Source organism: Schizosaccharomyces cryophilus (assembly GCF_000004155.1).
Source record: "Schizosaccharomyces cryophilus OY26 unplaced genomic scaffold supercont4.1, whole genome shotgun sequence".
Classification (NCBI taxonomy): Eukaryota; Fungi; Ascomycota; class Schizosaccharomycetes; order Schizosaccharomycetales; family Schizosaccharomycetaceae; genus Schizosaccharomyces; species Schizosaccharomyces cryophilus.
The window spans coordinates 1,965,182-1,978,085 of record NW_013185624.1 but is presented as its reverse complement, the minus strand read 5'-3'; the positions used below and the strand labels follow the sequence as shown (position 1 = coordinate 1,978,085).

The following is a 12,904-nucleotide window of genomic DNA, read 5'->3' as shown; positions in this document are numbered from 1 at the left end:
CACTCATCATTCTATGTTACCATACTACTCTACTAGGATCTCACACCCATGCTTAATTTGTGTACACCACTCAATCAACACAACTCTATCCAACAAAAAACCCTACGAAATCATCAAAAAAATAAATATTAAAAAGGGTTAAAGAGGGTTATTAATCAACTTATAAAAGTGAAAGCTACTGCTATGAGTCATGTACAATTATCAGTAGGCTCGTAAGTTGATGTTTGTATATTTAAACTATATATTAACAGGTTTTTTAAAGGGAATGCTGGGTATCAAACAATGAAGGATGCTGGGATTCTGCCAAAGTAGTTGATATAAAAGACAATAGAGGAGGGAAATGTGTCGCTACTGTCAAGAAGCACAATGGAACATTAGACACAACAAACTACCAGTCTTTACAACCGAGAAATCCAAGTGTAAATGAAGCTCCAATAGACCTAACAACTTTAACTTATTTGAATGAACCGTCGGTCCTTCAAGCATTGAGGTATCGATATGAAAACCATCTTCTTTATACGTTTTCAGGCATAGTCCTTATATCTGTGAATCCGTACCAACTACATCCGGAGCTCTATAATGAATCCGTTATTAAACGTTATCACGAAAATCGCGAGTGTACGAAAGAGCCTCATCTGTACTCAATTGCCAGTTCATGTTATAGTGCTTTGACTAATGACGATGAAAACCAAACAATTATTGTCTCCGGAGAATCTGGTGCTGGAAAAACCGTAGCGGCGAGATATATTATGAGATACTTAACTTCTGTGCAGGCTTTAGACAAGGCCACTTCAAAACGCTCAGTAGAAAATCAAGTGCTTGCTACGAACCCAATCATGGAAGCCTTTGGAAACGCTAAAACCATTCGTAATGATAACTCTTCAAGATTTGGAAAATATGTAACGATATCCTTTAATGAAGAGGCGGCTATTACGGGTGCGAATGTAAGTACATATCTTCTGGAAAGATCTCGTGTTACATGTCCTCCTGTTGGTGAAAGGAATTACCATATATTTTATCAATTACTTGCTGGGTGTACGCTAGAACAAAGGGAAAAGTGGTATTTGGGATCCCCTTCTGAGTTTAATTATTTGTCACAGGGAAATTGCATCGATGTTGAAGGTGTCAATGATAATAATGAGTTTACTACAACAGCGAGTGCGCTTTCAACCGTTGGTATTCTAGAAAATCAACAAGAGGAAGTTTATAAATTACTCGCTGCATTACTACATCTTGGCAATGTTACCATAGTTGCCAGTCGTAACGAAGCTACCATAAAAAGTGATGACAAGTATTTATGTTATGCTTCACAGCTTTTAGGAATCAATCCTTCTGCCTTAGCTAAACTGTTGTCTAAAAAGTTATTGAAGACTCGGTCGGAAACGATAGTCACCTCAGCTTCCTATGAACATGTGCTTAGTACTAGGGATTCGGTAGCCAAATATCTTTATTCAACATTATTTTCATGGGTCGTACACATGATCAATGCCTCTTTGGATCATTCTAAGGTTAAAAGATCTGCATCAAAGCATATCGGTGTCGTCGACATATATGGCTTCGAACACTTTGAACGGAATTCTTTAGAGCAGTTTTGTATCAACTATGCAAACGAAAAGCTTCAGCAGGAATTTAACAAACATGTTTTCAAACTTGAACAGGAGGAGTATATTAGAGAAGGTCTTGATTGGAGACTTATTGATTATGCTGATAATCAAGGTTGCATTTCTTTAATAGAGGATAATCTTGGAGTTTTATCTTTATTAGATGAAGAATGCAGACTTCCGTCTGGAACAGATGGATCGTTTTTACAAAAGTTGAACAATCAAACCCCTCAAAAGCATGCTCCTTTTTTTAAAAAATCTCGCTTCAATGATGGGTCTTTTACAATCAAGCACTACGCTTCAGACGTTACTTACCAGGTTCAAGATTTTCTAGCCAAAAATTCAGATTCCCTGCCTGTTGAGATTATAAGTTTATTGAGGTCATCTGAAAACCAATTTGTAGCTTATCTTTTGGATTATGGTACTCAATCCATAGATGCCCATAATACAGCTACAAAAAAGAGGATAAATAATAAAAAGCCCTCATTAACATCAATGTTCAGAACATCACTGTCACATTTGATGAATACTATTTCAGCTACGAATGTGCATTATATTAGATGCATAAAGCCAAATGAGGAAAAAACGTCTTGGTCGTTTTCTGCACCCTTAGTTCTAAGTCAATTACGAGCATGCGGTGTTTTTGAGACAATACGAATTTCTTCATTAGGATTTCCAAAAAGGTTTTCCTATGATGAATTTACAAAACGGTTCCGAGTACTGCTTTCTTTTCGTGACTGGAATCAAGACTCTAAAAAGCTTTCGTTGCAAATTATTTCTACTGTGCTATCAACCACTAATAGTGCCGATTATTTTCAATTCGGTAAACTAAAAGTCTTTTTTCGGTCGGGTGTAATAGGACTTTACGAAACTCGTCGTCGAGAACTATGCAACAAGTCAATAACATTATTGCAGTCTTTATTCAGAGGATTCAGTGCTCGAAAAAAGTATAAAAAAGTATTAGAATCTATCGTAGGTCTGCAATCTCTATCTAGAGGGAAATTGGCAAGAGAACGATTTCAAAAGAGAAAAAGAGAGATGGCTGCTACGATTATTCAGAATCTTTGGCGAACCTATCTACAAAGGAAAAAATACAATACTTTTAAGAAGTTAATCACGGGTTGCCAAACCATCGGGCGTGGCTATTTGCTTAGGACAAAATATAAAACATTACTTCGTAAACATGCGGCTTCTGTCATTATTATGAACTGGAGAAGTTATCATGCCGGAGTTGCGTTCCGAAAATATAAAAGGACAGTTATTGGCTTTCAGTGTGTTGTTCGATCAGTGTTAACTCGCCGATACTTACGCCAATTGAAAGATACAGCAGGCAGATCCAGCATTTTACTGGAGAAAAGGAAATCCCTCAGAAAATCTGTTAAAGAAGGATCTTCTATGTTAGAGACTGCTACTAAGGAAGTAGTTGGTTTACGAAACAAACTGTCTGAGATGACTAAATCTCTTGTACGATGGAAAGGCCTATTCACTGATCCTGAATTAAAGAACGACGTCAATTCAGATTATTATAAGCATGTAAATGAGCACTCGCAGATCTCAGAATTGCTGCATGGGGAGGTGAAGCTACGGCAGGCAGCTCTCCAACTTTCAGCTGCTGCATCAAAATCTGAAACTGTGTTCATAAAATCTCAATTAGCTCGTGACAATCTTAATACTTACTATAATACCCTCAAGAAAACTGCATCCTTGAAGTCTAAATATGATACTAAAGGGTTGCACTCGAGGAATATATTTTACACTCGAGACCAATATCTCAAGTATCATTCTACACTGATGTTTCTACCTACTTATGATTGGACGAGTGTTGAAGAGAGGTATAATTTGAAAGGACTTGAAACACTACTAAAGTCAAAACTGCTACATTGTAAAAAGGATATCCAATCGATTTTGGTATCCGACGCTTTCCCTACTGCTTTAAATCGTTATAATAAAAAATATATGCAAACTCGATCGGTGGGAGATTCACTAGTCTTTGGAGGAGTTATTAACTTTCTAATATATTCAGGTTGTATTTACTCGCTGAAGGAAGAACTTGATATCTTTATAATGAAGTTGAATGGTTGCATATCTTTCCTTGCTGAACTATCTGACCCCTGTTTGGACGAGTCAAATGTATCTACTGAGTTTAAGGTAGAATATTCTGCCTTTTGGCTTTCAAACCTTCATGAAGTGCGTTCTTTTGTTACATATTTGCAATCTTCGTGTGAAAAGGATCTTTTTACTCGAAAAGACGAAACTTACTGGAATGCTTCATTTTCGAAACTTCTGAAAGTTACGTTAGAAGCCGAAGGATCACTTTTCCTATTTTTACGGAATTCTGCTAATCATTTCATTGAAGGCTCATCTGAGGCAATATTATGTTCACGACTTCTTTCAGATCTTATCGATATAAACACTGAGGCTAGGAAGCAACCAAAATCAAATATGCATTTGCTGATTGAAAAACTTGACTATGTATACGATCTGATTAATAAGTCCTCTTTACAAGAAGCCCCTTTAAAAGAAATAACAACTTTAATCTTGCAGTATGTCGGGGAAAATGCCTTTTCAAAGTTGATAAATGGGTAAGTTTATGCTCAAAGGTTATTTTACTAACATTTAGACGTACATGTTACACGTGGAAAGATGGTTCTCAAATATCATACAATACTTCACTCCTTATTAATTGGTGTCATCAAAAAGGTCTGAGTTATAGTAATACTTCACTCCTTCCTTTAATGCAGTCTTCTCTGCTTTTTTCTTTGCGTAAAAAAGACGAACAGGATTTTAAAATTATTCTGTCAGTTTGCAATTTACTTTCTCCTTACGAAATAATACGCTTACTGGATCATTATCGTCCTTGTATAGGAGAAGAACAATTACCAAAAGCTTTTCTGAAAGCTGTTGAGCAAACTGCACATGTCGTTAAACCTGGTGAAATGAGAAGAAAAGTAAATTCTGTTGGTTTCATACCAGTTTCCTCTAATTTCTTAGTGTTATTAGAAGAAAATCCAATATATGATGAACTTCACCTCGCCGCAATGACAAAAGAAATACAACAGAACTTATTCTAACGGTTTTCTAGACAAAGTCTAACTAAATTACGTTCGTTACGTCGATAATAAATGCACTAATGAAATATTCACTGATGATATTATTGATTTCAACCAAAGACATTAAGAGAGAAGAAGCTCTATCATTATTAATATTTGCTGTAAGCGAGCTTTTGCTTCCAAGAGTGGATGAGCTTGACTTTGTATTTTATCGCTTGAAAATAGAGGTAAGTTAATGTCTCCATAGTTTGTTTTGGTCACGGTTGCTAATGATGGATGCAGTCCCATCTCATTGTAATCTTCAAACAAAGTTAGTTTCGTCTTTTCCAAAGGTTCATTAAATGCGGGAAAAAGAGGTTGTATTGCAAGAAGAGACAACGATAGTTTTTTAAGCTGTCGTTGGTCAATAAAATTACAAGAAGGCAAGTGCTCTAAGATGTGAATAAGTAGGATTTTCAAACTAGGTAGGAAAATATTAGCCCTTGATAATGGAGTTTTATTTTCAGCAATTCTTCCATTGCAAGAGGTAGTTTGATTGATCAGCCAAGTAATGTAGTGAATAAAAACTTTATGTAGAGACTCATTAGACCGAAAAATTGAACGACTTCGCAGGTTGCAAATAAATGAAGAAAGAGAATATAGCTCGAGCCCGTTCAAGCTTTCGGAACAGGAAATGTCAGAATTAAAAAAATGAGAGATTAAGCTTTTCAACATTGGACGACTGGAACGGAATGACTCTAACTTTTTAGACTGTCTTAGAAGAAGATCACTAAAGACAACGAGTAAATTTAATGTTTCAGAAGAAAAATGAAAGCCGGTTTCATAAGCTCTTTTATAGAATAACTCCAACTGGCCCATCAAATTTAATAAGGCTGTTTTCGGAGGTATCTCTGATGCAAGAGCAATCGAGAACCAATAAACGGACATAATGGTGTGTCCTTTAACAGCCCAAATAACCGCCATCTGGTTACAATGCATTCCATTTCCAGGGAACGTTTGATGAGCTAGGTGATAGTACTTCAGAGCTCTCTCGTAAGTAGCAGGTCTGTTTAAAAGAATCGCAAAGTATCTAGCAACATCACCCAAATAAATAAAGCATTGATATATGCACTCTAGAGCCTCCGTGTAGCTTTTAGAAAACGAAGCCGGACTTAAGTGAGTTTGACTGCTGCAGGATAATGCAATGCCTGTATGTTTTAATATCCAATCCTGAAGAAATGGTTTATATTGGAAGATAGAAGAATGAATAGTTACTTCGGTTATACATACTTCGTAGAATACAGTACAAGAGCTGAGAAATTTTTTCAACTGCTTCTTTAACAGTTTTCTTTCAACCACATGCTTGTTGTTGATCTATGAATAAATTAGTAAATGATTACTGCCGTTTTATCATACCAATTTCAAAACCTTCTTGAAATGCTGCGTTACTTTATAATGACAATGAGTCCAAGCAATAGCATCTAAACGATAAACCATTCCAGGAGTTTCTTTAAAAGTTTTCAATAAATCATTCTCAAGTTTTCTTGTGATAGTACAAATTTCATTATATCGAATCTCCGAAGGGTATGTTCGCAGAACATTATCCAAAGCATGAACAAGCGCCTTTTGATGTCCAGTTAAATGCATATGATCGTTAAGTTCATTCATACATGGATTTACCTAATTTGACAATGCGTCATCCTAAAACATATATGTGTATATGTGTTTTGTGTGATGCAAAAACTCAATGTGTAACTGATGGTTGTCAACCTTCATAACAGTAATGTGGAAATTCATGCAAGAAACAAAAAATCTAATAGTCTGTTTTAACTCTACAGAGACTACCAAAATAAGATTTCATTATAATGCTAAGTATCTCATGTGTAGTTTACAATTTCAATAGTCATCGAATAGGCATATACTTTTATAAATAATTTTCAAATTGTCTTCTTCGGTGCTACTTAAACGCATTACACAAAATAATGATCTTTATATTTTATTGCACCAACCCGTCAATAGCCAAGGACTTTGTAACGCATTAAATATTTCAAACAAAGGTATTTTTACGCATCACCATCGGACTCATGACCATGCTCAAAGAGGTAATTGGCAGCCAACTAGAAAAGTTAAATTCATGCTTCAAAATATCGAAAACTTACCTCTTCGTTTTTATCGCAAGCGAGATAAGCTTGGATCACAATATTTCTATCGAAACCGAGTTGAGATAACTAAACAGGTTAGCGACAGTTTCAGGTAAACAAAACCGACATACTCTATCAATAGCCTGGGATTCTTCGGGAGTAACTTCAATTTGAATGCCACCAGAAGGGAAAGGGGATTCTCCATCACCGCCTTCAGCTAGCAATTGGAGAAAAGCTTCGGGGTTTTGAGTGATAGCCTGAGCAAGAGCTGGGTCACCTTGACCAATCTGTTGTAAAATAGTCTCGAGCATTTGGGGATTTTGTTGGACAATTTGACGAAGCTGCTGAAATTGAGGTATATTACGGAGGAAACCTAATGGATCACCAGCTGTATTGGCGGGAGCCTGTTCATCCTCATTAGATGCGGCGGCAGCTTGTTCAAAGAGATTTCCAGGCGCAGGAGCAGTAGTGGGAGCATCTGTCGCAGGTTGTTGTTGCTGTTCAGCAGCTGCAGCCGCCTGTTCTTGGGCTTGGCTGCTTATAACATTTTCAGGAATACCAGTCAACAAGTATTCAACAGCACGGTCAGGGTTGTTGAATGCAGCACGCATAGCAAGTTCAACTTGACTACGTTCATAACCCATTTCAACCATGTTTTCGACAGCGACATTCCTTTGTGCACCGACAGCCAAGAGATTGGAATCCAAAGGTGTAGCAGAAGTATCTACGGCAGGGGTAGAAGAAGGAACAGAGGGCTGAGCTGAAGGTGCTGCGCTTTCAGGAGCTTGTTGAGGAGTACTGGTAGTAGCTGGAGGTGCAGGAGTACTGGTGGTAGAAGCAGTAGGTGTTGACTTTTGTGAGGTGGATGATGAAGGCTTGGGGCGAGCAACCATGCAGACAACGAAATCTTGCTCCTTGATATTATAATCACCAACGGTTTTTTCATCGGCCAAGATGCGACCTTTTCCATTAGTTAGAACCCATTAAATGAAGAAAGCTAATTCTGTTATAGGCACTTACCAGAATAAATTAGTTTTTGCCTTTCAACTTCATAATCCTGCTGTTTTTGAATACGTTCTTTCAACTCTGAAATCTAACATGTTAAACGACAACCCTTCAAAATGGTACATACCTTTGTATCTGAGGAAACATCAGAAATTACAAACTTTTGCTGTTGCAAATTTTTAAATGTCAAATTCATTTTCAGTCCACTACAGCTTTATTGTCGTAATGGTAAAAGGCAACTTGTAGCACGTATACATTTCCCTTAGGTAGCAATTCGCCGTAGGGAGTAACATTACTATTTTACCTTACATGGACGTTTATAATATGCTAGTATCGAGAATACTTAGTATTATGTAAACGAAACAAATCAACATGTAGAGAAACAGAAGAAATTTCGCTTTCTTGAGTCTACTCTAGAGTTTTCTATAGTGAAGACTAAGCATTACGGGACTCGTATTGTTATTAGAAGATTTCCAACAGTCTTCGCTTACAACGGTTAACTAGCCCTTTCACAGAACATAAAAACTTCGTCGCTTGGTAAGCTGACAATGAAAGAATCATTTATCACCATGAAAATAAAAAACCATTGAAAATATATATTCGATTTTGAACCACTTCCAGAAAAACAACCATAAAAAGGATACTGTATAATAATTATTATACCGAGGTTTTAACAATCATATAGCCAATGGGATAATTAAAGGCAAAAGTTTTTATGGGCAAACCAGCACCAACTACCTTGGAAAATAAATAAGAAAAGTTTGAAATGTCTGATTCAAGTTCGGAGATTAAAGATGCAATGCCTCTTCAGACACCTCAGAACACACCTTCGACTGGCTTCAATTTAAGCAGAAGCACTCTGGAACAGGCCAGACAAGATTTGAACGCGAAGAAACAAGAAGGATCTGTCCAAAATCAGGTTCAGGGTCTAATCCACAACCCTGCGATGCTTTCCATGATTCAAGGACGTTTAAGCACCCTGGTAGGCAAGTCGTCTGGATACGTTGAAAGTCTACCAGCAGACGTTCATGCTAGAATTTTCGCATTAAAGGGATTACAGAACGACAGTGAGGGCATTCAAGTTGAATATCGTGAAAAGATGCTGGAATTGGAAAGAAAGTATGAAAAAATGTATGATCCCCTGTTCAAGAGACGAGCGGAGATTGTGCAAGGTATCTCAGAACCAAAGCCTGAAGAATTCGATCATGAGTTTGAGGTGTATAAAAACAATTCCCCCGATGTTAAAGGTATATCCAATTTTTGGCTCACATGTTTGCAAAACGTTTATCTGGTGGCTGAAATGATTAGTAGCCGCGATATAGCTGCTTTAGAAGCCCTTGTGGACATTCGATTCGCAAATCTATCTGAAAATGAAAAAGGCTACCGATTAGAATTTGAGTTTTCTCCTAACGACTATTTTTCTAATGAGGTTTTGACTAAGACTTACTACTATAAGCAAGAATTGAGTCCAACTGGTGAGTTTTTATACGATCGGGCAGAGGGAAGCGAAATTGAATGGAAGGGACTCGAAAACAATTTAACCGTTAATATCGAAACAAAGAAGCAGCGTAATAAACGAACCAACCAAACGCGTTTAGTTCGTAGTACGGTCCCGGCTGATAGCTTCTTCAATTTCTTTGCTCCTCCCCAAGTTAACGAAATGGATGAATCTGATTCCGAGGATGGATTAGAGGACAAGACTGAATTGTTGGAATTGGATTATCAGCTAGGAGAAATCTTTAAAGACCAAATAATCCCCCTTGCAGTTGAATGCTATTTAGGCAATGTTGAGAACGATGAGTTTGAGGACGATGAAGATGAAGATGAAGATGAATTTAGTGACGAGAATGGTCAAGCTTTGGACGAGTCCTCTGACGAAGATGCGGTTTTAAGCAGTGAACTCAGCGATTAAATGCATCTTATTTTATAAATTTTTGAAATATCTGTCATTTGTCTAAAACGAAGCTAATTCTTGGAATTTTCAGTTTACGAAGTTACTGTTGCCTTGTGGTTACTTTTTGTTCCATACGAAGACCAAAGCTTTGCAAGATCTGTCGTTTATAATCCCGTCCAAACAAGTACGACTTTAATTATAAACTTTTGAACCTTTGGTCTAGGTCATTTGGGTGTGGTATATTCATTGGGTTGAACACGTGAAACCCATTCTCATAATATCTTACTTTTCTTGCAATACTAGCAAGTTCGTTAAATACGGATCTATTTAGTCCTATCTAACAACAATTTGACGTATTTCGCGATAGGTACATCCAATAAGTCATGATCAATGCAAGTTTTCTATGGATCCAAGGAGAGATTTGACAATCCGGCTATTCATTTTTGAAAGGAAATTGTGTGAAAACTGTTACTCTTTACAATCTATAATTGGTAATATCTCTATTGCTGATTCTACTCAATTTAATTTCGTAGGAACGTATTCAAAATATCCAACTGGAAATGTCATCTAATAAATATTTACTTGGTTCTGCTAATAATATGAGTTACAAAATGAATTGAATGTTTGGTAGGAGGTTTTCATGATTCGTTTGTAAAGATTTAGACATGCAACTAGTACTTGCCGCTAATCACAACCTTCACAAAATGGACTTTGTATATTTGATATTTATATGTACTTCTATAATTATACTTACATAGCAGAAGAATAAGCTTCCCCAACACTCATATATCACTACTAAAACCTTTTCCAGCATATAGAAACCGAGTAAAGGCTTAAGTTTAAGTTATGTAGTGAGCTTCACTTTTTGGTTTAACGAGATGAATGGCAGTGTATGTAAATATCATTAGGGAACAGTAACCATAGCAACCTTCTATGTGGTGCTGGAAGCTCAAAATTTTACCGACCTTTAACCAACCACAACAATAAATATGGCTTATACACCAGGCGCAAGAGGCGGACGCGGTGGCCGTGGAGGCAGTAGAGGAGGAGGCCGTGGAGGTTTCGGCGGTGGCCGTGGAGGTTTTGGCGGTGGCCGTGGTGCTCCTCGCGGTGGTCGCGGCGGTGCTCGTGGCGGCGGTCGTGGTGCTCCTCGTGGAGGTCGCGGCGGTGCTCGCGGCGGCGCTAGAGGAGGATCTAAAGGTATGTCTGCTTTATTTTTTCATGGAAGGATGCTGTTGTAGCCTGTTACTTACGCTCGTGTGAAATTGAGCGACAGTTTAAATGAGATGGAAAATTTTTTCAGATCCGGCTACAAAACAAAAATCCTCAATTTCAGTTTTGAACTAAGTTGCTAATTACAATAGTTATCGTTGAGCCTCATCGTCATGGAGGTGTCTTTATTGCCCGCGGTAAAGAAGATCTTCTTGTCACCCGCAATTTGGTTCCTGGAGAATCCGTGTACAATGAAAAGCGTATCAGTGTAGACTCTCCTGATGGCACTAAGGTTGAATATCGTGTCTGGAACCCTTTCCGTTCCAAGCTTGCCGCCGGTATTCTCGGTGGTTTAGACAACATCTACATTAAGCCAGGTGCCAAGGTTTTGTACTTAGGTGCTGCTAACGGTACATCTGTTTCTCACGTGGCTGATGTTGTCGGTCCTGAGGGTCTTGTATACGCTGTTGAGTTTTCTCATCGTTCTGGTCGTGACTTATTGAACATGGCTAAGAAGCGCACTAATGTTATTCCTATCGTTGAAGATGCTCGTCACGTTCAAAAGTACCGTATGTTGATTGGTATGGTTGACGCTATTTTTGCTGATGTTGCTCAACCTGACCAAGCTCGTATTGTTGCTCTTAATGCTGCTGCCTTCCTTAAGAACGAAGGTGGTGTTGTCATTTCCGTTAAGGCATCTTGTATCGATTCTACTGCTGATGCTTCCGTTGTTTTTGCACGCGAAGTTAAGAAAATGCAGGAAGAAAAGATTAAACCTCAAGAGCAACTTACTTTGGAGCCCTATGAACGTGATCACTGTATCATTGTCGGTAAATACTTGAGACACCAATAAACCAAAAATGATGTTATTTATATACATACTTTTTAAAGCTTTTAACTTTTTGCTAGACAAAGAGTTTTGCGGCGCTTTTGGTCGATGGTTCAATAAACAATTTTGGGTATAATTGTTGGTTATTGTTGTTGCTCTTATAAAAAAATCTGATCATTTAATTTTGGCAATTATTAAAGCAGACAAAATCACATTTGTAAGATTGAGGCTAAGTATAAAGTTGAATATTTTACAATATATGTTAACACGTTTGCTCGTTAGAGTGTTAATGAGGTCGTCAGTAGTCATTTTCGTATAATCAGAAGTAAAGTGTTCATGGCTGTATATGATTTTAAATTAAATAAGACGCTATGAACGCTTTGGGGTCATAAACTGAGTAGCTTTGCTTTACAGATAGATTCATGTCGAACGGAAAAGTAAATAAAAGTATGAACAAAATTAAACAGTTAGTTGCTAAACTGTCAATTAAATGAAGTCGTTAGTAGATGATAAGCTCAAACATAAAAATTCAAGAATTACAGCACACTCAACTTCATTTGAATATAAATGTATAAATATGGAAGTTGATAACGTTCTATTTGCTAATAATCAATCTCGCCTCAAATGAAACCAAATACTCAATGACAATTAACTAAATAAACAAACAAAACGTGTTTTTGTTTTTAGCATTTTAACAGTTTGATCAAAAATAAAGTAACTTTAATGAAATGTTAAATAATACGATTACAAGCTCATGCTGCTTCTTTTGATTTTGTTTGCTTTTCAATTTCTGAATACAACAATCACCCTTTTTTATTTGTAAATAGTAAATTGTTTCCACTATGAATAAATTTAACTTATAGAAAAAAAGGCTTGAATATAATAGCATGGTATAGTATACAATAAAGAAAAACTATGGCATGTCAAAATATATTTTTGTAGCAAAATTAAATGAATCCTAAACGTTTCTATTAGAGTCAAATGGTTTCAACTTGTAGGGTATGATTATACAAATGAGATGATACTGTCTGTGTGTGTGTGTGTGTTGTTTTTTTTTTTCTTTTTCTTTTTTTCTTTTTTTTTTTTTTTTTTTTTTTTTTTTTTTTTTTTATATATATATATATATATACTACTACTACTACTTACGTTACGTTACGTTACGTTACGTTACGTTACGTTACGTTAACGTTAAA

At 36.8% G+C, this 12,904-nt stretch overlaps 5 protein-coding genes across 5 annotated transcripts; 3 read left to right on the top strand and 2 right to left on the bottom strand.

Moving 5' to 3' along the window:
- Window positions 1-55: 55 nt before the first annotated feature.
- Window positions 56-5,197, top strand: SPOG_02838 (myosin-51). Its single transcript, XM_013165499.1, has 4 exons — window positions 56-212; window positions 263-4,183; window positions 4,222-4,878; window positions 4,934-5,197. Exons 1-3 carry the CDS (start codon window positions 184-186, stop codon window positions 4,670-4,672), a joined length of 4,401 nt encoding a protein of 1,466 aa, XP_013020953.1. The 5' UTR covers window positions 56-183; the 3' UTR covers window positions 4,673-4,878; window positions 4,934-5,197.
- SPOG_02839 (telomerase regulator Est1) lies at window positions 4,725-6,384 on the bottom strand. Its single transcript, XM_013165500.1, has 2 exons — window positions 6,047-6,384; window positions 4,725-6,004 (listed from the first exon to the last, which is right to left on the bottom strand). The coding sequence occupies exons 1-2, from the start codon at window positions 6,296-6,298 to the stop codon at window positions 4,775-4,777; spliced, it is 1,482 nt and encodes a 493-aa protein (XP_013020954.1). The 5' UTR covers window positions 6,299-6,384; the 3' UTR covers window positions 4,725-4,774.
- Window positions 6,385-6,447: 63 nt separating this feature from the next.
- SPOG_02840 (Rad23 Rhp23) lies at window positions 6,448-8,046 on the bottom strand. Its single transcript, XM_013165501.1, has 5 exons — window positions 7,904-8,046; window positions 7,792-7,864; window positions 6,903-7,732; window positions 6,790-6,858; window positions 6,448-6,747 (listed from the first exon to the last, which is right to left on the bottom strand). Exons 1-5 carry the CDS (start codon window positions 7,970-7,972, stop codon window positions 6,694-6,696), a joined length of 1,095 nt encoding a protein of 364 aa, XP_013020955.1. The 5' UTR covers window positions 7,973-8,046; the 3' UTR covers window positions 6,448-6,693.
- A 454-nt stretch (window positions 8,047-8,500) lies between these two features.
- SPOG_02841 (nucleosome assembly protein Nap2) lies at window positions 8,501-10,449 on the top strand. Its single transcript, XM_013165502.1, has one exon. It carries the CDS (start codon window positions 8,543-8,545, stop codon window positions 9,686-9,688), a length of 1,146 nt encoding a protein of 381 aa, XP_013020956.1. The 5' UTR covers window positions 8,501-8,542; the 3' UTR covers window positions 9,689-10,449.
- A 188-nt stretch (window positions 10,450-10,637) lies between these two features.
- On the top strand, window positions 10,638-12,037 carry SPOG_02842 (fibrillarin). The gene is made up of 2 exons (XM_013165503.1): window positions 10,638-10,870; window positions 11,035-12,037. The coding sequence occupies exons 1-2, from the start codon at window positions 10,660-10,662 to the stop codon at window positions 11,733-11,735; spliced, it is 912 nt and encodes a 303-aa protein (XP_013020957.1). The 5' UTR covers window positions 10,638-10,659; the 3' UTR covers window positions 11,736-12,037.
- Window positions 12,038-12,904: the final 867 nt, after the last annotated feature.